Genomic DNA, 21,705 nt, shown 5'->3' with positions numbered 1-21,705 from the left:
AGCAGGAATACAGGAGTAAAAACCAGAGTAAATACTGGAGTAAATACTGGAGTAATTACCAGAGTAAAAACCAGAGTAAGAACAAGAGTAAAAACTGGAATAAGTACAGGAGTAAAAACCAGAGTAAATACCAGAGTAAAAATCAGAGTAAATATCAGAGTAAAAACCGGAGTACATACCGGAGTTAAAACCAGGGTAAAAACTGGAGTAATTACCAGAGTAAAAACCAGAGTAAGAACCGGAGTAAAAACTGGAATAAGTACAGGAGTAAAAACCAGAGTAAAAACCGGAGTACATACCGGAGTTAAAACCAGAGTAAAAACCAGAATAAATACCAGAGTAAAGACCGCAGTAAAAACAGAGTAAAAACGGGAATAAGTACGGGAGTAAAGACCAGAGTAAATACTGAAGTTAAAACCAGGGTAAAAACCGAAGTAATTACCAGAGTAAGAACCAGAGTAAAAACTGGAATAAGTACAGGAGTAAACACCAAAGTAAATACCGGAGTAAACACCAGAGTAAAAACCAGAGTAATTACTGGAGTAGAAAACCGGAGTAAAAACTAGAATAAGTACACGAGTAAATACCGGAAACTCCGTTGGAATGTGGGGAAAACAAACACGGATCAAAGTAATAAGAACTTATTTTATAGCTTTAATCAGAACTTATTAAAATGGTAGAAAATTTAATGTTTCAATCCTTGAATGAAGAAAACGACAACGCTCCAGAACCCAAAACGAGGAACCAACATGCTGCTCGGTTCTGAGGAATCCCGTGAATACACGTTCTGCCGGCCTGGTGGGAAAACCCGCTCTTTCTTCTCCACTCCTGTGGTCACCGCGGCCTGCAGGGTGGCGTCACGCAGAGACAGAAATGAGTACGGTCCGACCCGACTCACAGAGTGGGTCTAACCAAACAGGACCGGGCTGAGCGGTGGTCTTCTAGCAGCCGCAGCCTGACCTGCAGGTCAGATCATCTTAAAGTCGGGGTGGGAAAGGCAGCAGTGAAAACCACGTCTACAGTTCAGAAGCAAAATCAAACGTCTGACGCTGGAGATCCACTAGAATCCAGATTCCTGCAGAACTCCTAAAAGCGTCTCCAGATGTTTTCACTCAGCTGAACATCAGAGTTTAAATCACTTAGAGAAACAGAGCAAAGCGTTTCGGCCTCTCCACCTCCCCAAACCAGATCAAATAAAAAGATAAAGAAAAATAAGCTATCTCGTGTCTTTGAGAGGTGGGAAGAGCGCTGCGCTTGCTTCAGGCTCCAGGTCAGCTCTCTTGTTTTCACAAGAATACTTTTTCTCAACCTCTTTATTTTCCCGTCCGTTTTTTCCTCGACTCTCTCCGGCTGGAATCACAAACTCCTTCAGGGTCTGTTAGACATCCTCAGGTGTGAGGAGGCCCCCCCCACAGCATCCCTAATAAACAGACACACTCTATTAACTGTCCCGACTCTTCTGGGTATCACACAAAAACGGAATCACCTTCACTTAAACATCCTGAAATAAGAAAAACAAGATTTTCTTCATTTAAAAAATATGTTGTGTTTCATATTTTTGTGGTTTAGTTTCAGATTACTGTAAAACAGAGTACTCAAATGAAACGGTCCAAGGGTCAATTTAAAAAACGACTTTGAAATTTGAGGTCCAGTCCAGGGTGGGGGTGCTGGCAGATCATCCCCCCCCCCATGTTCATCCTTCAAAAGTCAGAAAAATTTTTATTATCAGCGGATTTTATTCTTTTGAAAATCACAGATTTTGGTTTTTAAGTCCGATACCAATTTCTGACTCCTGATCTGCCGATACCGATTTCCGCTGATTCTGCTGTTGAAAAAACAACAACAACTACAATTTATAGAACACAAATTAAATAAATACATTTAATGCCCCATTCTGGAAGTGGAAACCTCCTCGTGGAAGATCTGGTAGCCCTAGCATGAGTTAGCAGGTAGCAATGAGGAGTTCATGGACCAGGGAAAATGTCAGACTTTTCTTTGCCACTTGGGGATTCTGCTTTTTATTTTTAAACCAAAACAAATAAGATATAAGAAAATCAGATTTTTGAATTTCAGATTGGTTGGTCACAGGCTGACATTTCCAATCACCAGCTGATTTTCTGCTGCAGTTAAAATAATTAATTTTCTCATCAAAAACATCCCGAGGTTCCATGTTTGTTAAATTTGGCGTTTTTGATCGTCTTCAATTTTTTTGTTTTTCATTCTCAACATGTAACAATCTATTTATTCTATGATCATTTGGTTTGATGCACCGATTCTGGTTTTGAGGCCTGATTTCACTAATCCATTCATCAGCAACAGCTGATCGTGCTGATCATCAGCCGTTTCTGATCCCCAGACAGCGTTTGGCTATAGTGGTTTCTTCTGTTCCCCTCACAGGAAAAGGAGCATCGGAGCTTAAAGATTATTTATTATTACATCGGTGTGGTTTTGTCCTGCGGATAAAAACACGTCTGCCTCGCTGAAACCCAAACACGTAACTGGGTTTTGTGTAATTCGGCAGAAACCGTTTGTGATTACGTAATCGGAGCGGTGATGTCAGATGTGGTTTAATAAAACATTAACTACCGACATCAGTCAGGAAGACAGAAGGCTGGCTGGACGCTACGACCACAGACCGCCGAAACAAAAAGTCAGACAGAAACCTGCAGGGAGCAACGCCATGATGGACAGACTCATAAACACGCCGACGGAATACCTCAGGAGGCAAAAATAAAGGACCTGGAATTCTGGGAATCCTCGTGTCCCATCGTGTGTCCCATCAACATCCAACGCAAACTAAATATTTAGCTCTGAAGTTCTGATGTTTGCTTCTCGTTTTTACTTCGACGATCCACTCTGATGTGTCCACAAACTGAACTCCAGTAAAACCCAGCGGGACCGGGTCAGCGCCATGAGCAGTGGGAACGCTCCGGTGTTTTTACTGCAAATTCTTTTCAATCAGCAGCGGACTGGGAGGAGGAAAATCAGAGGTGCTCCCCGTGCTGCTGACCCAAACCGGCCCTTCCTGGACACCATAGACAACATGACACAAGCGCCCTGATTGGCTATAGGACACACATCACTTCCTGTTTTGAGGAGCGTCAATAAGAGAGTTTAACAACCAGTGAGTTTTAATGGGATCTGTGTGCAACGCTGATCCATCAATAGACCTAATGACCGGTGCAGCCCGGCAGCCGATAACGGGCCGGCGCTCAGAGGCAGCTAATCGGATCGCTGGTCCTGCAGGGCCCAGAGATTCAGAGGCTGGTCTGAGACCAGCAGCAGAAGGCCAACGGGGACCTTTACTGGGTCCGAGTCAACCACAACGAAAAGATTATTCAAAGTTTTAGAGCAACTCGTAAAAAAGAGGTAAATAAAATTAGTTTGAAAAAAAAAAATCAGAAACAGATTTTAAAAAATATTTAAGCAGCTTTGGCACCAACACCTGCAGGACCATCAATGACCCCGGGTCACGGTCCAAATCCCATCGTTTGTTTCTTTTTCTGTTCTTCTATTACTATTTCACTAGTGCGTGCATGCGTGCGTGTGTGTGTGTGTGTGTGTGTGCGTGCGTGTGTGTGTGTGTTCTGTCTTCTCCATCCCCAGTGAGTCGTGGAGGATGGCTGCTTATACTGAGCCAGGATTTTCTGGAGGTTTCTTCCTGTTAAAAGGGAGTTTTCCTCTCCACTGTTGCTGCATGCTTGCTTAGTATGAGGATTGCTGTAAAGTCACTGACACTAGTCAGTGACTTGATGCAATTTGCTGGGTTCCTTATATAGGAAACTTGTTACTGATTGGCTTAATGAACTGACCTGAATTGGAATGTTTATTATGTGAAGTGCCTTGAGATGACCAGGGTATCTGCAGGTTTTTGGGAGCCAAATTTAAGACTTTTTAAGACCTTTTTTAAGGACATTTTGACCAAATTTAAGCAATTTTTTAAAATTAAATATAAGCTATAATTTCCAGCTATTGCCTGGAACTGGTGCTAACCACGTCGCGAACGTGGGATTAACCATCCAGTTACCATTAAACTTGCACTTCCCCATGGCGCAAGCTCCCACTAGCTTAACCAGCTAATGTGCTCATCTAAAAATAGCCCCCTTTCACAACCAACTGAATGTGTACGGTTCCGCTTACGCCAACATCATACACATTTTATAGAAATAAAAGAATGTTGTTTATTGGGTCTTTGGACATTTAAGACCTTTGGAAACTGTATTTAAGGATTATTTGTCATTTTTAAAGAGCAAGTCACCCCCTACCAGAGTATTACTCCACTCCCACTTCCTGTTTGAAAAATGCTGTTGCCTAGCAGACCGAGAGGGTGGAGCTGCTAACAAAAACACACACAGGCTCACAACATTGTGACATCATATGGTACCAGCTAACGTTCTAAGGTACCTCTTAGCCAATAGCGATGGTAGATTTTAATTCAAATGCAGTGCAGAGTTTTTACCTGACAACAACACAACACTGACGGTTTTAGGCAGAAAATTTAAATTTTAACTAAAATGCACTAAAGTGCAAAACTATTGACTACACGTGTCTGCAGCACGATTAGACACGCATTTATATAGTTTATCAGAAAAAAAGTATATTTGGGGGTGACTTGCGCTTTAAGGATTTTTAAGGCCTTAAATTTGGAAAAGCAAATTTAAGACTTTTTAAGGACCCGCGGATACCCTGGACGACTCTTGTCGTGATTTGGCGCTACATAAATAAACTTGAATTGAATATTAAAACTTAACTGTTGTTATCCGTTTTCCGGTATGAATGACGTAAAAACCAGGCTAAACCTGAAACACTGCTGCTCCTGCAGACAAGTTAAACTCCTGCTCCAAAAGAACATGGCTGACTTCAGTTCCTGTGACCTCTGACCCTCAGAAGGAGTCTACCCCCCCCCCCGGTCCTCCTCCTCCTCCTGCGGTCAACAGCAGAGAGACTGATGTCCGGTCAAACGACGTCTGACTGACCTTTAGCAGCTCGGCCGCCGGGGACTCATCCATCTCCCAGCATCCTCCACTGCCCCCCCATGCTAATGCAGCTGTTTATAACGGCCACATTGACTTTCTCCTGCCACTGTATGTAAATACAATCTACTCTGATCAATGGACTGAGAGGCGACGAGGCGACGACCGCGTGGCACCAACACGAGCATCAACACCTCTAGTCCACATCTAGAGAACTTTAATTATTCCAGGTTCTGCATCAACGTGAAACAAGCTGAAAGAAACAATCATTAACTCAGGATGAGGAGCGAAGAGCAGATGGATGGCTTAACCAATTAACTCATGAATTCATTTAAATATCTGACGATCAGCAGGTTGTTACCAGGTCAATTCTAACAAACGTCTTCAGTTCAAACAGAGAAGATCTGATCAACAGCTGACGGGTTAAACGGATAGAAATCCTCTAGTAAGTTTATATCAGAGATACTTTTAGGTGTGGTGTCAGAGTAAAATGGGTACTAGTTACCTCTGGTTACCACATACAGGTTAATTACACATGAACCTCATCAAAGAACATATTTACACACATCAGAAGTTTAAAGTCATGTGGCTTTATTCATATTTACATGGAGCTTTTAATTTGAAAGTACTAAAATGGTAAAATGGCCTGTATTTGATATAGCGCCTTCTAGAGTCATGGAACCCCCCAAGGTGCTTTACAACACAATCAGTCACTCACCCATTCACACACACATTCACACACTGGTGGGAATGAGCTACAATGTAGCCACAGCTGCCCTGGGCGCACTGACAGAGGCGAGGCTGCCGAGCACTGGCGCCTCCGACCACCACCAGCAGGCAACGTGGGTTAAGTGTCTTGCCCAAGGACACAACGACAGTGACAGACTGAGCGGGGCTCGAACCTGCAACCTTCTGATTACGGTGCGAGCGCTTAACCCCTGTGCCACCGTCGCCCCAGGTGGCCAGGTGAGAGACATAGTCCCTAAACCAATGACATCTGTTCTGAGCTCCTCCACAGGTTCTGCATTGAGACGGCATTCAAATAAAGTTCAGTCCTGATTAGGAAAAGAGGGAACAAAGATGTGGTCGGTGTTAAATGTTACTCTTGGTGAGTCCAGGAAAACTAGTTGGTGTTATTTATAGTTTTTCTCCGGTTGGTTTCAGTCGAGGTTTTCTAGCAGCATAAAAAATGATCTGAAACGGACCAGAAACAGCAGAATGTGACAGAAAACTACTGGTGTATTTGATTCATTCATATCTGAGTTTTGCCCTAAAACACGCAACATCTGCTGCTGCCAGTAGGGGGCACCACAGCGAAGGCCTGAAAAACCATCCATCCATCCATTTTTATCCGCTTATCCAGAGTCGGGTCACAGGGGCAGTAGCCTAAGGCGAGAGGCCCACACTTCCCTCTCCCCAGCCACTTGGGCCAGCTCCTCAGGGGGAATCCCAAGGTGTTCCCTGGCCAGGTGAGAGACATAGTCCCTCCACCGTGTCCTGGGTCCCCCTTTAGGTCTCCTCCCGGTTGGACGTGCCCAGAAAACCTCACCAGGGAGGCGTCCAGGAGGCATCCTGACCAGATGCCCAAGCAACCTCAACTGGCTCCTCTCGATGTGGAGGAGCAGCGGGTCTACTCCGAGCCCCTCCCAAATGACAGAGCTTCTCACCTTATCTCTAAGGGAGAGCCCAGCCACTATTTGGAAAATACTCATTTCGGCCGCTTGTATCCATGATCTCGTTCTTTCGGTCACTACCCAAAGCTCATGACCATAGGTGAGGGTAGGAACGTAGATGGACCAGTAAATCGAGAGCTTCGCCTTCTGACTCAGCTCTCTCTTCACCACGACAGACCGGTACAACGCCCGCATCACTGCAGACGCAGCACCAATCCGCCTATCCATCTCATGCTCCAGTTTTCCCTCACTCCTGAACAAGACCCCGAGATACTTAAACCCGTCCACTTGAGGTAGGACCTCATCCCTGACCTGGAGAAGGCAGTGTACCCTTTTCCGAATCAAGACCATGGTTTCTAATTTAGAGGAGCTGATTCTCATCCCAGCTGATTCACACTCGGCTGCGAACCGCTCCAGTGAAAGCTGAAGATCACGTTCTGATGAAGCCAACAGGAGCACATCATCTGCAAAAAGCAGAGACCTGATCCTCAGGCCACCAGAACGGATGCCCTCCACACCTTGGCTGTGCCTAGAAATCCTGTCCATGAAGGTTATGAACAGAATCGGTGACAAAGGGCAGTCTTTGCGGAGTCCAACTCTCACTGGGAACGAGCCCGACTTACTGCCGACAATGTGAACCAAGCTCTGACACCGGTCATGCAGGGACCTAACAGCCCGTATCAGAGGGCTTGGTACCCCATACTCCCAGAGTACCCCCCACAGGGCCCCCCGAGGAACGCGGTCAATCGCCTTCTCCAAATCCACAAAACACATGTAGACTGGTTGGGCAAATTCCCATGCACCCTCCAAGATCCCCCTAAGGGTATAGAGCTGGTCCAGTGTTCCACCGCCAGGACGAAAACCGTATTGCTCCTCCTGAATCTGAGGTTTGACAATCCGACGGACCCTCCTCTCCAGAACCCCTGAATAGACCTTACCAGGAAGGCTCAGGAGTGTGATCCCCCTGTAGTTGGAACACACCCTGCGGTCCCCTTTTTAAACAAGGGGACCACCACCCCGGTCTGCCAGTCCAGTGGGACTGCCCCCGATGTCCACGCGATAATGCAGAGCCGCGTCAGCCAACACAGCCCCACAATATCCAGAGCCTTAAGGAACTCCGGGCGGATCTCGTCCACCCCTGGAGCCTTTCCACAGGGGAGCTTTTTAACCACCTCAATGGCCTCAGCACCAGAGATTTGAGAGGCCAACCCAAAGTCCCCAGACTCTGCTTCCTCACTGGAAGACGTGTCGGTGGGATTGAGGAGGTCTTCGAAGTATTCTGCCCACCGATCCACAGTCCTGAGTAGAGGTCAGCAGCACACCGTCCCGACCATAGATAGTGTTGGTAGCGCACTGCTAGTTAAATAGTTAAAAGAGTTGGAGAAACGAAATGTTGTAAATCTGAGAATCAAAGAGGTTTTTTTTATACGAGAGCTCCCTCTACTGGTACGTTTTGTTATTTTATACTGTTAACTTGCAGTTTCTTCTTTAAAGAGCAAATCACCCCCTACCAGAGTATTACTTCACTCCCTGTTTGAAAAATGCAACAAATGCTGTTGTCTAGCAGACCGAGAGGGCGGAGCCGCTAACAAGTACACACACACAGACTCACAACGACATTGTGACGTCATATGGTACCAGCTACTGTTCTAGGGTACCTCTTAGCCAATGGCGATGGCAGATTTAAATTCAAATGCAGTGCAGAGTTTTTACCTAACAACGGCACAACACTGACAGTTTTAGGCAGAAAATTAAAATTTTTACTGAAATGCACTTAAGTGCTAAACTATTGACTACACGTGTCTGCAGCACGATTAGACACACATTTATATAGTTTATCAGAAATAACATGTTGACTTGGGGGTGACTTGCTCTTTAACGTAATGGTGTGTATTTTCCCTGGTGATGGGGGCAGTACATATCTGAATCATTGCAAGCAAGCTGTATGCCAACGGATGCCCTTTAGGCTCAAAAATTCCTGGGACCGCAACCTCCAACAAAATGTTAGGAACATCAGACTCCCTCCTGGCAACGAGTGAAGAGGTAAACGTGTCAAACAACGTTTATGAATAGTGAAAGTTTTATAACCGCTTGTTAAAAATCAGTAAATGCGTTTTGTCCTCACAGGCTCCCGTAGAACAAAACACGAGAAAAAGAAAAACACCTTTTATATAGCACCTTCACGAGGCGCTTCACAAGAACGAAAAAAATGTAAATATAATTTTTTTGTTTTTAATGATTAAAAATATGGTTAAAATGAGAAGAAAATAATGATTGTGATTAAAAATGTAAGGAAAGGGAAAGAGAAACAAATAGGAAAGAGGGAAATCGGATTGGTGGTCCTGCAGGACCAAAGAGATTCACAGGCTGGTCAGAGCCCAGCGGCAGACGGCCAAAGGCAACCATTACTGGGTCCAAGTGACCCGCAACAAAAAGTCCAGATTAGCGGCAAAAACTACACATCGTCTCTTTAACACAAACAGTTAAATATCTAGTTTGACCTTTCTTTTCCTCCTTGAGGATTTCCAGACTGTACGAAGCGGCGTGTTTGAACGCACCTCCCACAGGTGTCTGGTGTTCCTGACGGGTCCGGACTGCAGTTTGTCCAGCAGCAGAGGAACGCCCTGAAACGGCCCGATCCAGGTTCCCTGAGGGATCCTCTGAGCCGCGCAGATCCCATAACCCAGACCAGGAACCGTACTGGTGCAGAGACAGACCTGCACACAGGACCACAATAATCATGATCATTATTCATCATCAACACATGAAGGATGTTTAAGGTTTTTACACTTTGCTACATCCTTTTACCTGAATGATAATTTATAATCATTTAAAGACTAATCACGTTTCTTTGTATTTCTGATTCATTTAGAGCATCATAGATGATGCATCAACTTTCTCTTCTTCTCACCAACTTGTTAAAATAAAATTTTGTCGTGTTTTGTTTGGTTGCAGTTCAGAGTTGTGGCCTCTAGGTGTCAGTAGTGTTGCTTTGTGCAGATTTAAGATGACTAAGGACCCACGGGAGTGGGAGGAGTCACCTCTCTGGGCAGGTCTCTCAGCCAATCAGGGACATCCGGCAGCGGGACGGGTGCCGCCGTGCTGCTGGTGCCAACCAGGCGGCGCAGAGAGTGGAGCGGACCGTGCATCGGACACTCGCCGTTCCTGTTGTCGGCACACATGTCGCAACCTGCAGAGAAAAACAAACACGCTTAATCTTTATGAAAAACCAATCCAGATGCAGCTTTTCTTTCGTCTCCGAAATAAATCTGTTTACTTATTTTAGCGTTAAATCACAACACGAGTGGCTGGAGAGGGAGGTCACGTTTAACCGAGTATTAACCATTTACAGTGGCGTGTCCAGATCTTTTAAAATGGGGGGGCCCAGGTGAGGCGCAACTTTGTGTATGGGTGGCACCAATGGTTATGCTTTTTTTGTTTTACCCCCCAAGCCTTTTGTGGACAATGAAAAGCCTATTTAAAGGTAATTTAGTGTGGTGGCACCTGGGGTGGGCAGTCAGATTCCAAGGGTGGCATGTGCTACCCCAGGCCACTCCCTGGACACGCCCCTGACCATTTAATGGCTTCAATCACAGGTTAAACTAATTCTGGAAAACGTGCATCCCTAATAGCGAATCTGTAAGTGAGGACTGAATAAAGTTTTTTTTTTTTCAAATAATAATAGAATCAAAGATCAAACATGGGCAGATCTTATAATTGTTGTGTTTGGGTTTCATTTTCTTGATATTTTGTGAGTTTTAGTCTTTTAGTTTGGTTTTCTGTAATATTGCTTCCCAAAACATTGTTTATTAAAAGTCTTAATTTGTTGGTGAAATGTTTTATTTGACCTGAAGCATTTTTTATTTCTTTGAACTTTCATGTTTTCCTGCAGGATTATAGGGAGAAAAAAGTCTCAAAAGATCTGTGTGTGTGTGTGTGTGTGTGTGTGTGTGTGTGTGTGTGTGTGTGTGTGTGTGTGTGTGTGTATCTAAAATTGTGTCGTGCCTCCTCTCCTTTTGAACCCTGCTTTTTTCCAGTCAGAGAACCACTCTGCCATTTATTAGTCATTTCTTGTAACCCTTTCACTGTTTTCATGGCTCACAAACACATATATGTCTAAATAAACAATTTTAGATGATTAAAAATTAAATGTTGGCCTATCTCATATAACTACAGGATCCTGAGATACTCTATTTTTCCACAGAAAAACATATTTGTCCCGTCAACACAAATTTTGAACCGATTGCATAGGAAAGTCTAATTTCCCAGCTTCCACCCAGCATTCAAACGCACCATGTACGCCCAAATCAGTCAGGTGTGAAAAGAGTCTCAAAAGGATTTTTGTACTTGTAAACTGATCTGTGTGTAATGTAGTTTTGTCCGTGTGTACCACGTGATGTGTGTGTGTGTGTGTGTGTGTGTGTGTGTGTGTGTGTGTGTGTGTGTGTGTGTGTGTGTGTGTGTGTGTGTGTATGTGTGTATTCAATGATTTGTATGTGTAGGAGCTGAAGTTACACACGAAAATGTAAACACAAGTTACACATCAAGAGTTGCACACACACAAATTTAGACACACACACACACATCTTTTGAGACTGTTTTCTCCCCATACAGGATGACCAGCAGCCGAGTCCAGTTTGCTGCAGATGAAAATTAAACCTCAGCAGGAAAAGTTCAGCCTCAGAGTGGAAGGCCGAAGGAAAAAAGGATCCCGTTTCCACTCAACGAGGGGGAGAAATGCCTCCGCAGTGTTTTTTCAGGCTAAATGTGGCCAGCAGCTTATTGTTGGGGAATTATCGAGTGTCAACATTTACTCAGAGATGCCGGCTGACAGTAATGGATGCTAATTGAGTGTAACAACATAATGAGAGATGATTATCAGGGCAGAAAACTCCCACAGAGGCCGGAGAAACAGGATGTTAACGCCGCTCGACTCGGGATGTTTGAAAGACCGACAGCTGCTTTTACTCTGATTGATCGAAGCCAATTAAATTATATTAAAGTCATTTATAAACCAGGAAAAGCAGAGCAGGTTCACGGCAAGGTGGGAAAAATTCTCCGAGTTTCTCAACTTTATCCAGGTCAGCAGGAGGTTGAGCTAGGGTGTGAGCCGCCAGCGGAGACGAAACGTTTCCACTGGGGGGGAAACGAGAGAATAAAAACTCCAGAAGAGTTGATTCTAATCAGCAAATAAAACAAAAAACCTGAAAGAATGAACCTAAAATCCAAGAATCTGAGATTTTATGGAGCCAAGGATCAGGAAGAGGAGCTACGGAACGAGACTGAAGCAGCAGAAAGGCTTCAAGTCCAGAGAAATCAGGATAATAAACATTTCTGATAAGTCCTGCTGATTTAATACGAACCAGAAAAACCACAGAGAGTCAGAAACAGGCAGGAAGATCAAAATAAAGCAGAATAGAAACACAGAGAGTAAAATCCAGCACAAACAAAACCAATCAGTGTCAGGAGTAAACACAACAAACAGAAAAACCACAGAGCAGATGATTAAACAGAAACACGGCGAGGGGAAATAAAAGATTCAGACAGGAAATAAAGTCAGATTTCACAATAAAACAGGAAATGACATCAAAACACTGAACAATCTGAAAATAACATTTTTTATATGAAAAAACTGATAATCCATCTGGAGTCGGGTCGCAGGTGCAGCAGCCTGAGCAGAGAGGGCCAGAATTCCCTCTCCCCAGCCACTTGGGCCAGCTCCTCCGGGGGAATCCTAAGGCGTTCCCTGGCCAGGTGAGAGACATAGTCCCTCCAGCGTGTCCTGGGTCTACCTTTAGGTCTCCTCCTGGTTGGACGTGCCCGGAAAACCTCACCAGGGAGGCGTCCAGGAGGCATCTTGACCAGATGGCTAAGCCACCTCAACTGGTTCCTCTCGACGTGGAGGAGCAGCGGGTCTACTCCGAGCCCCTCCCGGATGACCGAGCTTCTCACCCTATCTCTAAGGGAGAGCCCAGCCGCTCTTCAAACTCCTTTCAGCCGCTTGTACCCGCGAACTCGTTCTTTCAGTCACTACCCAAAGCTCGTGACCATAGGTGAGGGTAGGAACGTAGATGACCACTAAATCGAACATTTTACTGAATATTTTAACACATCTTTACTGGTTTTTAGTTGTTTTTATATTCAAAGTGAAACCAGGACCTGAGTTTATTTAGAGTTTTAAAGAAAAAGACATTTCTTATAGTGTTGAATCAAAAACTCAGCGGGTGATCAGAATGGGTTGATGTTCTCTGATCTGTTAAGAGTTTAGGGTGGACCATAAACACACCAGAATAAAAAAACGTGATTTTTTTTTGCAGGTCTGTGAACACATCGTCACTCAGACCTGCTCAACACGTCCTCACTGAAGGTCCAACGTGTTTAAAAGTTCATCAGAATAAAAAACAACTTCTGCTGATAATCATACATTTATATAAACACTTCTCGTGGTTCTTTGATGATATTTATGTCTGTTTTTGAGGTTTGAAGACATAAATCATTAAACTTCAGGAGTTTCTGCTAAACTTCATCCACAAACGGGAGCAGAGTCAATCCTGACGACCAGAAACTGGATCTGAACAGCAGGCGGACGAGTCATTCAGTCAAGTTCATTAAATCCTCCCAGAATAAAACTCTTACAGCTATTTAAATAAAAAATATAAAGTTTCATGTTTTAATCTTTTAACTTTAGAAAAAATGCAATTCAAGTATTTTTTAATTATTTTAAGCAGTAAAGTTTCTAATAAAATATTAATTTTCTCAACATGAATAGTAATCAAATTAATTTTTTGTTCAAAACATCTTTGCATTTTTGGTATTTTCTTATTTTAGTAGTTTTTTATTTTATATGTTGTTAGAATGGTCATGTTTGTGTTTGTCTGGCTAAAGCAGGAAGTGAGGCTCGAGTTCAAACATCTGAGGATAAAAACTCGTAGTTATTGTGACCAAGTAAACACACATGCAGAGTTCCAGGCCTGTTTCCATAAACTTGATTTATGAGTCATGGAGACGTAGAGCTGCTCCTCATCTTCAGCTTCTCTTGAAGGCTCCTGATTCAAGAATCAGACGAGTTTGACAGATTAAAATCAGCAGACAGAAATAGTTCTGACTTCACAGATTAAACCATCAGCCGATTTTAGCTGCAGACAGGATTTATTTCACTGTTTGATTCAGTCAGAAGCTTCGAGATGTTTTTATTTACATTTTTCTGCTCATTAATGTAAAACTTCAGCTGTTTTTTGTTTGAATTAAACGTAAACGTAGCAGGAAATATTAAAACAGAAATGATGTCATTAAGAGGAAAAGAGTTCATGTGTAATTTTATCATTTAGTCTAAGTTTGACTTTGATACTTTCTCAGATTTACGGACTGAAATCTTGCAGAAATTATGATCTGTGATGTTTAGGACTCATAAATTCAACAAACTTCTCAAATTATTCAGAAAATGAACCAACAACAAAACTGGGTTTGATAATTGCATTGTGGGAAATGTAGGAATTATTGTTTATGAGTGTAAAAATAAAACGCTTCATCCAGAAGGAGCAGAGTTGATAATAAAACAGCAGCAGACATCCGGTCTGGTGCATAAATCTGAGTCCAAACAACATTTAGGAATGTTTAAAATTCATAAATAATGAAATTATATCTTCATGTCATAAACCAAGTATAAGGACAATGTATAAATACATAAAATCTATAATGAAATATATGAAAGAGATCCTTAAATCCTTTTACACGTTTTATTAAAAATTATTCAGGAAAAAACGTTTTATTGAAATGGTTAATATGAGAAAACGTTTGGAAAAAATTTATGTTAATAAATAAAATAATTTTAACAACATTTATGAAGTCTTACAAATTATAGTTGATGGTATTATTATTGTTGTTATTATTGTTGTTATTCTTATTCTTGTTATTATTGTTATAATTATTTTTTGTTATTGTTATTATTGTTATAATTATTATTATTGTTGTTATTCTTATTCTTATTGTTATAATTATTATTATTGTTGTTGTTATTCTTATTATTATTCTTATTGTTGTTATTATTGTTAACATTGTTATAATTATAACTATTATTATTGTTGTTATTATTCTTATTATTCTTATTGTTGTGATTGTTCTTATTATTGTTATTATTATTAACATTGTTATAATTATTATTACTACTACTCAGCGGCAGCGGTGACATGTGACTTCTTTATCTGCACCCATGCAAACCGCCCCCTGAGACCTGATCCGGCCGTGTTGGGATGATAAATAGCGGGCCGGCAGGCCGGTGGATCGATCCTCCTCTCCCTCCTGCCCCCACCTCCTCCACAAACACAAAACTATATACAGCAATTAATTCCTGCTTGTCCCTCCATCCCTCATCGGCGCCGCGGCGCGTATCGACTCAGATTACTGCTGATGGTCCGTTTTATCACCGCAGAACGAACGGAGAGGGGCGGCGGCGGCGGCGGGGCGTTGGGCTCTACGCCGCGGCGCCGGTGATGGCGGTGAGGACCCGGAGGTGGAGGAGGTGGAGGAGCAGTGCGGCGGCGGTTCCGCTGCAGCCGCATAGTCGCGCTTTTACGCACTATGACGCCGGAGGCCTTTGATCTCCTCAGACCTCCCGGAGGTCTTCCCGGTCACCGGAGGAGATCAAAGCAGAAACCGGTTATTCCGATTTTTATAAATAGAAAATGAAAGTTTTACCTAGAATAAAACATTTACAAAGTTTTAAACATCAAAGGAAAGTTTAAACCGTTAATCCGAGACAGAAGCAGCTCCGATTAAAGTTTGGCTTTGTAAATATTTCTTATAAATAAATAAATTAAAAACTCTGGAGGCGCATTTAATAAAACGCATCTGAGACAAAATAAACTCCAGGTTAAAATAATAAACGTTGGGATTTGAAAACTCATTAAAACGGGAAAATAGGAAGAAGCTAAACTCCCGGACTCATCTGCGCGCGCCGCGCCGCGGCTGAAGTGAGTCCGGGACCGGAACACCGACCGGACCACGAGGGGAGTTTCATCTGTGTGTGTGTGCGCGCGTGCGTGTATTGACGGAGCGCATTCATGCATTAAAGAAATACACTCACACAGACGCGCGCACGCACGAGCACGCGGATTCACGCATATAAAAATGATGAATGTTAAATATTTGATCCCGCAGCAAGAAAAAATGTTCAAGAATTTTTTATATTTTAACATTTTTGAAAAATAAAAACTGAACCGAGACCAAAGAAAAACGATAATTAATTATCTAATGATTAGATTCAGTTAACTGAATTTAAATCAAAGTGCTGGACTACAAACATGCAGTTTAGCAGAAACAGGTTGGGGTCGTGACCTCTGACCCCTCCAGCTTTATGTGATTTAGAATCTAGAAATAAAAAATGATTTTGTAACAAAATCAAAAGATTAAAATAGACGCCACCTCCTGATGAGATGCTTATTCTAGATTTGTTTAAGTGGTGCAGTTGCCTCGCAGCGAGAAGGTTGCAGGTTCGAAACCCGGCTGCGGCCTTTCTGCGTGGAGTTGCATTCCGGTTTCCCCCACAGATCACAACATGCCCTATAGGTTAACATTTGTACGTCCATTTGGATAAAAGTGTCTGCCAAATAAATAAACAAATAAACATAAATAAATCAGTAATTTTATTGACTCAAAAATATTTGTTTCGATCAACTTTAAAAGAAAAAGGTTGTTTTATGTTTAAATTAGAATTTAAACTGAATGACTTCAAGTGTTTAGATCTACACTTAAAGATGATTTTCAGGATAAAACATCAGTGGGATGTCAGAGGTCATCAGAAAGGTCTAAGGTCACCGCCCAGCTCCACAGTTCCCTTAAGATGACAGGAAAGTGTGTGTGCTGTGTACGTACAGGTGTTGACCTCCATGGTGTGTGTGTGTGTGTACATGTGTGTGTTTGTTATGCGTGCGTGCATGTGTGTGTGTGTGTGTGTGTACATGTGTGTTTGTTATGCGTGCATGTGTGTGTGTGTGTGTGTGTATACATGTGTGTGTTTGTTATGTGTGCATGTGTGTGTGTGTGTGTACGTGTGTGTGTGTGTGTCTGTGTGTGTGTGTGTGTGTGTGTTCATGATGCGTGTGTTTGTGATGCATGTGTGTGTGTGTGTGTGTGTGCATGCGTGTGTTTGTGATGTGTGTGTTTGTGATGCATGTGTGTGCATGTGTGTGTTTGTGATGCATGCGTGTGTGTGTGTGTGCGTGTACATGTGGTTATGTGTGTGCATGTGTGTTTGTGATGCATGTGTGTGTGTGTGTGTGTGTGTGTGTGTGTGCATGCGTGTGTTTGTGATGCATGTGTGTGTGTGCGTGTGTGTACATGTGTGTGTTGGTTATGCGTGCATGTGTGTTTGTAATGCATGTGTGTGTGTGTGTGTGTGTGTGTGTGTGTGTGTGTGTGTGTGTGTACGTACGGTTGTTGGCCTCCCCGGTGTGGTTACTCAGAGGGATGATCTCCATCCTCTGCTGACCGTACAGGTAGTAGTCCAGCTCCTCTGAAGTGAGTTTGAACCTCCCCCCTTTGCCTCCCTCCTCCACTCCTCCCCCGCTGCTCTTCACGCTGGACGACACCACCCCGACCCCCCCACAGCTCTGCTCCTTGGCCTGATGGAGGAGCTCCACTGCTGCGTTGTGACCCTGCTGGTTCTCCGGGGGGACCACCACCACCAGGTCTCCCGCGCCTCCTCCTGCTGGACCTCCCGCTCCTCCTCTGGGTCCTACAGGGCCGGAGCAGACCGGTGCCAGGGCCTGCCCAAAGAGGGCGATCTGTTGAGAGACAGGGATCTGGGAGAGTCCTGCGGGGGTGGAGATGGAGATGGAGGAGGATGGGGTGAGAGCGGCCGCTGATGAAGCTGCTGCAGATGAGGAGGATGTGGCCGAGGAAGAGGAGGTGCAGTGCGTGGAGGCCAGGAGGTGGCTGTGCAGTCGGGATGGGCGAAGCGGGTCCACGGGGATGGAGAGGCGGTCAGGAAGGGGGGGCGGCGGGACCAGAGGAGCTTTCAGCTGAGCCTGAGGGAAGAGCTGCTGCCAGTGCTGCAGGTAGGACGGGTCCACCTTCAGGAAGGCCGAGCCGCTCGGGTCGCCCGGCTTTAGCATGGCCGCCCGCTGAGCTGGGGGGGGGGGGTGTCAGACCAGAGAGGGAGTGGGTCAGAGCTCAGCATCAACACACACACACACACACACACACACACACACACACACGAAACTGTTTTTAAATAAAAAGATGTTGATGTTTTAAATCCTGCCAGAAGTTCATCCTGAAGGTCTGACTGGGAATGCTGGGATCGCTGCCATTATTCCTGATTTCTGTGATTTACCCGAAAACCTGCAGACGTTTGTTTTTTACTTAAACGTTAAATTCTGTTGAACCTGGAATGTTTTACATTTATTACATCACTTTTCAAACGTAAAACCTATCAGTTTGTTTATTTTTGACCCGTAACCATTAAACCCAGTTTCCATCTTTAAGGTTCATAAATTAACCCAAAAATCTAAAATCTGATTTTTGTTTTTGACTCAGATTTTTTAATAAACTAAATCTGCAGATTTCTGGTTTTTCTGTATGAATCAGACTCATTCGCTGTTTTTTTTACTTTTAGAAATGAACTGATTTTTTTATTGATAAACGTCAGAAAATCTATATAATCTATTTCATAATCATTGTTTATTAAGTAAAAACACTTAAAGTTTAAATAATATTTAATTGCTATTTGAATCTTTGCTGCCGTTTTAACCATTAAACTTACTGGTTTTCTAACTGGTTTCCAGCACGTTTCTGAGACTATAAACTGGATTAATAATCCCAGTTTTAAACCGAAACGCGCGCGCACGCGCGCTCACTCACGTGCACTCCTGTAAGTAGTTCAGCGCGTAAACCAGCCGCAGAGGAAAAGTTTCATCTGAAAACATAAACAGCAGATCCGTGCGGGTCCGGGTTCCGGTTCGGGTCCAACGGGTCGGCGCTCTGAGCGCACCCCGGCAGAGGCAGCTGTGTGCGTGTAGAGGCGCGCGGAGCCTCCGCTCCTCCTCTTGGACGTTTATTTGTGTCTAAAACTCATTCAAAGCTCCTCGCTGTCGGAGCGGATCCCGGTTGCTGGTTCCGGTTCGGTTCGGTTCTCCTCCGGGTTGCGGTGAAGCAGTGCGCTGCGACCTGCGCGTCTCCGGAGCCAAATCTGCGCGAGTTTCTCCTCCTCGGTTCTCCCCATCTACACCCCCCTCCCCCCAAACATCCCTCCCTCCTCTCTTTTTCTCCAGCCTGACACTTTATCCTCTCCTCCTTTTTCCTCCTAAACTCGGTTTGGTTCTGTCTGAATCTTTTCAGTTTTTATCGTCACACTCTTCTTCACACCAGAACAGCTGATCAGGTCCGTTTGGACCGAACCTCTGATCGAATTCTTCATGTTTAGAATAAAAGAGGAGTCATCTGAGTCCATCTTCCTCCTACAATACCAGACCCGGGTCTGATCCAGGTCCAGGTCCTGACACAGATTCAGATCCAGATCCAGGTCTAGATCCAGATGCAGATCCATGGTCCAGATCCAGGTCCAGGTCTAGATCCTGATCCAGATCCAGATCCAGAACCAGGTCCAGGTCCAGATCCAGGTTCAGGTCCAGATGCAGATCCATGGTCCAGATCCATGTCCAGGTTCAGGTCCAGATGCAGATCCATGGTCCAGATCCATGTCCAGTTTCAGATCCAGATCCAGGTTCAGGTCCAGATCCAGGTTCAGGTTCAGGTTCAGGTCTAGATCCAGATGCAGATCCATGGTCCAGATCCATGTCCAGGTCCAGATCCAGGTTCAGGTCCAGATGCAGATCCATGGTCCAGATCCATGTCCAGGTTCAGGTCCAGATGCAGATCCATGGTCCAGATCCATGTCCAGTTTCAGATCCAGATCCAAGTTCAGGTCCAGATCCAGGTCTAGATCCAGATGCAGATCCATGGTCCAGATCCAGGTTCAGGTCCAGATCCAGGTCTAGATCCAGATGCAGATCCATGGTCCAGATCCATGTCCAGTTTCAGATCCAGATCCAGGTTCAGGTCCAGATCCAGGTTCAGGTTCAGGTTCAGATTCAGGTCCAGGTCCAGGTCCAGGTCTAGATCCAGATCCATGTCCAGTTTCAGATCCAGATCCAGGTTCAGGTCCAGATCCAGGTTCAGGTTCAGGTCCAGGTCCAGGTCCAGGTCCAGATCCAGATGCAGATCCATGTCCAGTTTCAGATCCAGATCCAGGTTCAGGTCCAGATCCAGGTTCAGGTTCAGGTTCAGATTCAGGTCCAGGTCCAGGTCTAGATCCAGATCCATGTCCAGTTTCAGATCCAGATCCAGGTTCAGGTCCAGATCCAGGTTCAGGTTCAGGTTCAGGTTCAGGTCCAGGTCCAGGCATAGATCCAGATCCATGGTCCAGGTTCAGGTTCAGGTCCAGGTCCAGGCATAGATCCAGTTTCAGATCCAGATCCAGGTTCAGGTCCAGGTCCAGATCCAGGTTCAGGTCCAGTAGGTCTATCTGAGGTCTGCTGATGTGGTTTATGTAATCGTCTCAAAGTTCTAAATCTGTGTTTATTGCTCCAGAACCATTCTCACTCCAAGCTGCACTAAATGGGATTAAATCAATGAAAAATAATCTGAAGGTTTTGTTGGCTTTACCTGGTTTGAGGTAAATAACATCATCTCCAGCAGGTGGCGATACTAGTCACACTTTAGGTCACAAACCAGAAGAAAAATGGAAAAAAGTCGAAGAAAACGAGACCAAAACTCCCGGTTAAACCTTCTGGTTGGTTTTTGTTTTTGTTTTGTTTTTTGTTCTGGAGAACCGATCTGTGATTTGATCCTCGGTACATCAGAACCCAATCGTGTTCACCCAGGACTCAGATGCACACCTTCTGGGAGTTCCCAAGTCATTCTCGGACAAACCAGAGAAGATGAATAATCCCACCAGCGAGGACTGGTTCTGACCCGGACTCATGGAGCCATCTGTAAACCACCTCAGCGGACTCCTGTCGATGAGGAGGAGCAGCGGCTCTACTCAGACCTTTTCTCTTGTGCTGATCCAGTCGCTTTCAGCTGCTCGGATAAGATCTGGTTCTGCCGGTTCTGATCCAGATCTTTCAGACAGGTGAAACAAAAAAATGTGAATCTGGTGCAAAAGTTCTTTTTTGTCAGTAATTCAACCTAAAAGCGAATCAGAGAATCAGAGAGAATTTTATTGCCAGCGCTCCAGCGAACCACAGCATAGGAACTTGACTCCACAGAACAGCCTGACCAAGATTACACACACACATATAGACAGGACAGATACAGGCAGACCGCTAGAGCAGCCATAACGGCGCTCATTTCAATAGATGAAGAGGGGATTACATGAGGAGAGTTCGGGGAGGGAGAAGAAGGCATTAACAGAGCTACTCCTGGCAGGGTGTAGCTCTACTATGCAAAAAAAACACCTCTACATGTAAGCACGAACGACACAGTTCACAACATGAGACCCGGCGGGGGGGGGGGGGGGGGGCTGGGACCCTGGTTTCCTCAGCGGGAGCAGCCCGTGTGGCGCTCGGCCAACTGAATCCACAGGTGGGAGGGAGGTCATGGGAAAGCACAGAGCACAGTGAGTTCCTCCATTTTGATGACCTCGCTATGCAGAGACCACAATCTGAAGGCGGGTGGGTGGGGGTCGGGTTTTCACAGCATTCGTCGGCATTCCTTCCATCGTGGGGGTTTTTGCACACAACTCCAAGGCTGCTTATGGCGTCAGATTGGACAACAGGACTTTGTTTGGGTCAGGTAGAGATAATTTTCCACTCTGCCTTTAAGTCTGTAACTGATCATTCAAGTCCTCCAGTGAAGCCAATTCAGGTATTAAACATCTCCACACCTTCCAGTGACCCGCTCCGTGATGACATCCATTTTGAGCACTCATACCGGTAACACAGCTAGGACATTGTCCAGCTTACGGTTCACCTCGAGTAACGTCCCAGACTGTGAGGCATCCGCCCGGGCGGTGCCGTCCATGGATGCGGGTTGCACTCCAATCGCTCCCGACTTCCCAA

The 21,705-nt window shown here is 44.6% G+C and overlaps 1 protein-coding gene across 3 annotated transcripts in view; it reads right to left on the bottom strand.

The window, feature by feature from the left end:
* Positions 1–21,705, bottom strand: part of prdm6 (PR domain containing 6) — a 112,339-nt gene that overhangs the window by 72,467 nt on the left and 18,167 nt on the right. For 2 of the 3 annotated variants that reach the window (XM_070555624.1, XM_070555625.1), the window contains exons 2-4: positions 17,076–17,771; positions 9,688–9,836; positions 9,148–9,363 (exon numbers count right to left, since the gene is read on the bottom strand). In XM_070555624.1, coding sequence (XP_070411725.1) covers positions 9,148–9,363; positions 9,688–9,836; positions 17,076–17,757 — 1,047 coding nt within the window. In that variant the 5' untranslated portion in view covers positions 17,758–17,771. The remainder of the gene's footprint in view (positions 1–9,147; positions 9,364–9,687; positions 9,837–17,075; positions 17,772–21,705) is intronic. The other variant, XM_015960312.3, reaches the window with a different exon arrangement.

This window comes from Nothobranchius furzeri, chromosome 10 (genome assembly GCF_043380555.1).
Source record: "Nothobranchius furzeri strain GRZ-AD chromosome 10, NfurGRZ-RIMD1, whole genome shotgun sequence".
NCBI lineage: Eukaryota > Metazoa > Chordata > Actinopteri > Cyprinodontiformes > Nothobranchiidae > Nothobranchius > Nothobranchius furzeri.
Note: the sequence above shows the minus strand (reverse complement) of the source record. Positions and strands in the feature narration are given on the sequence as shown.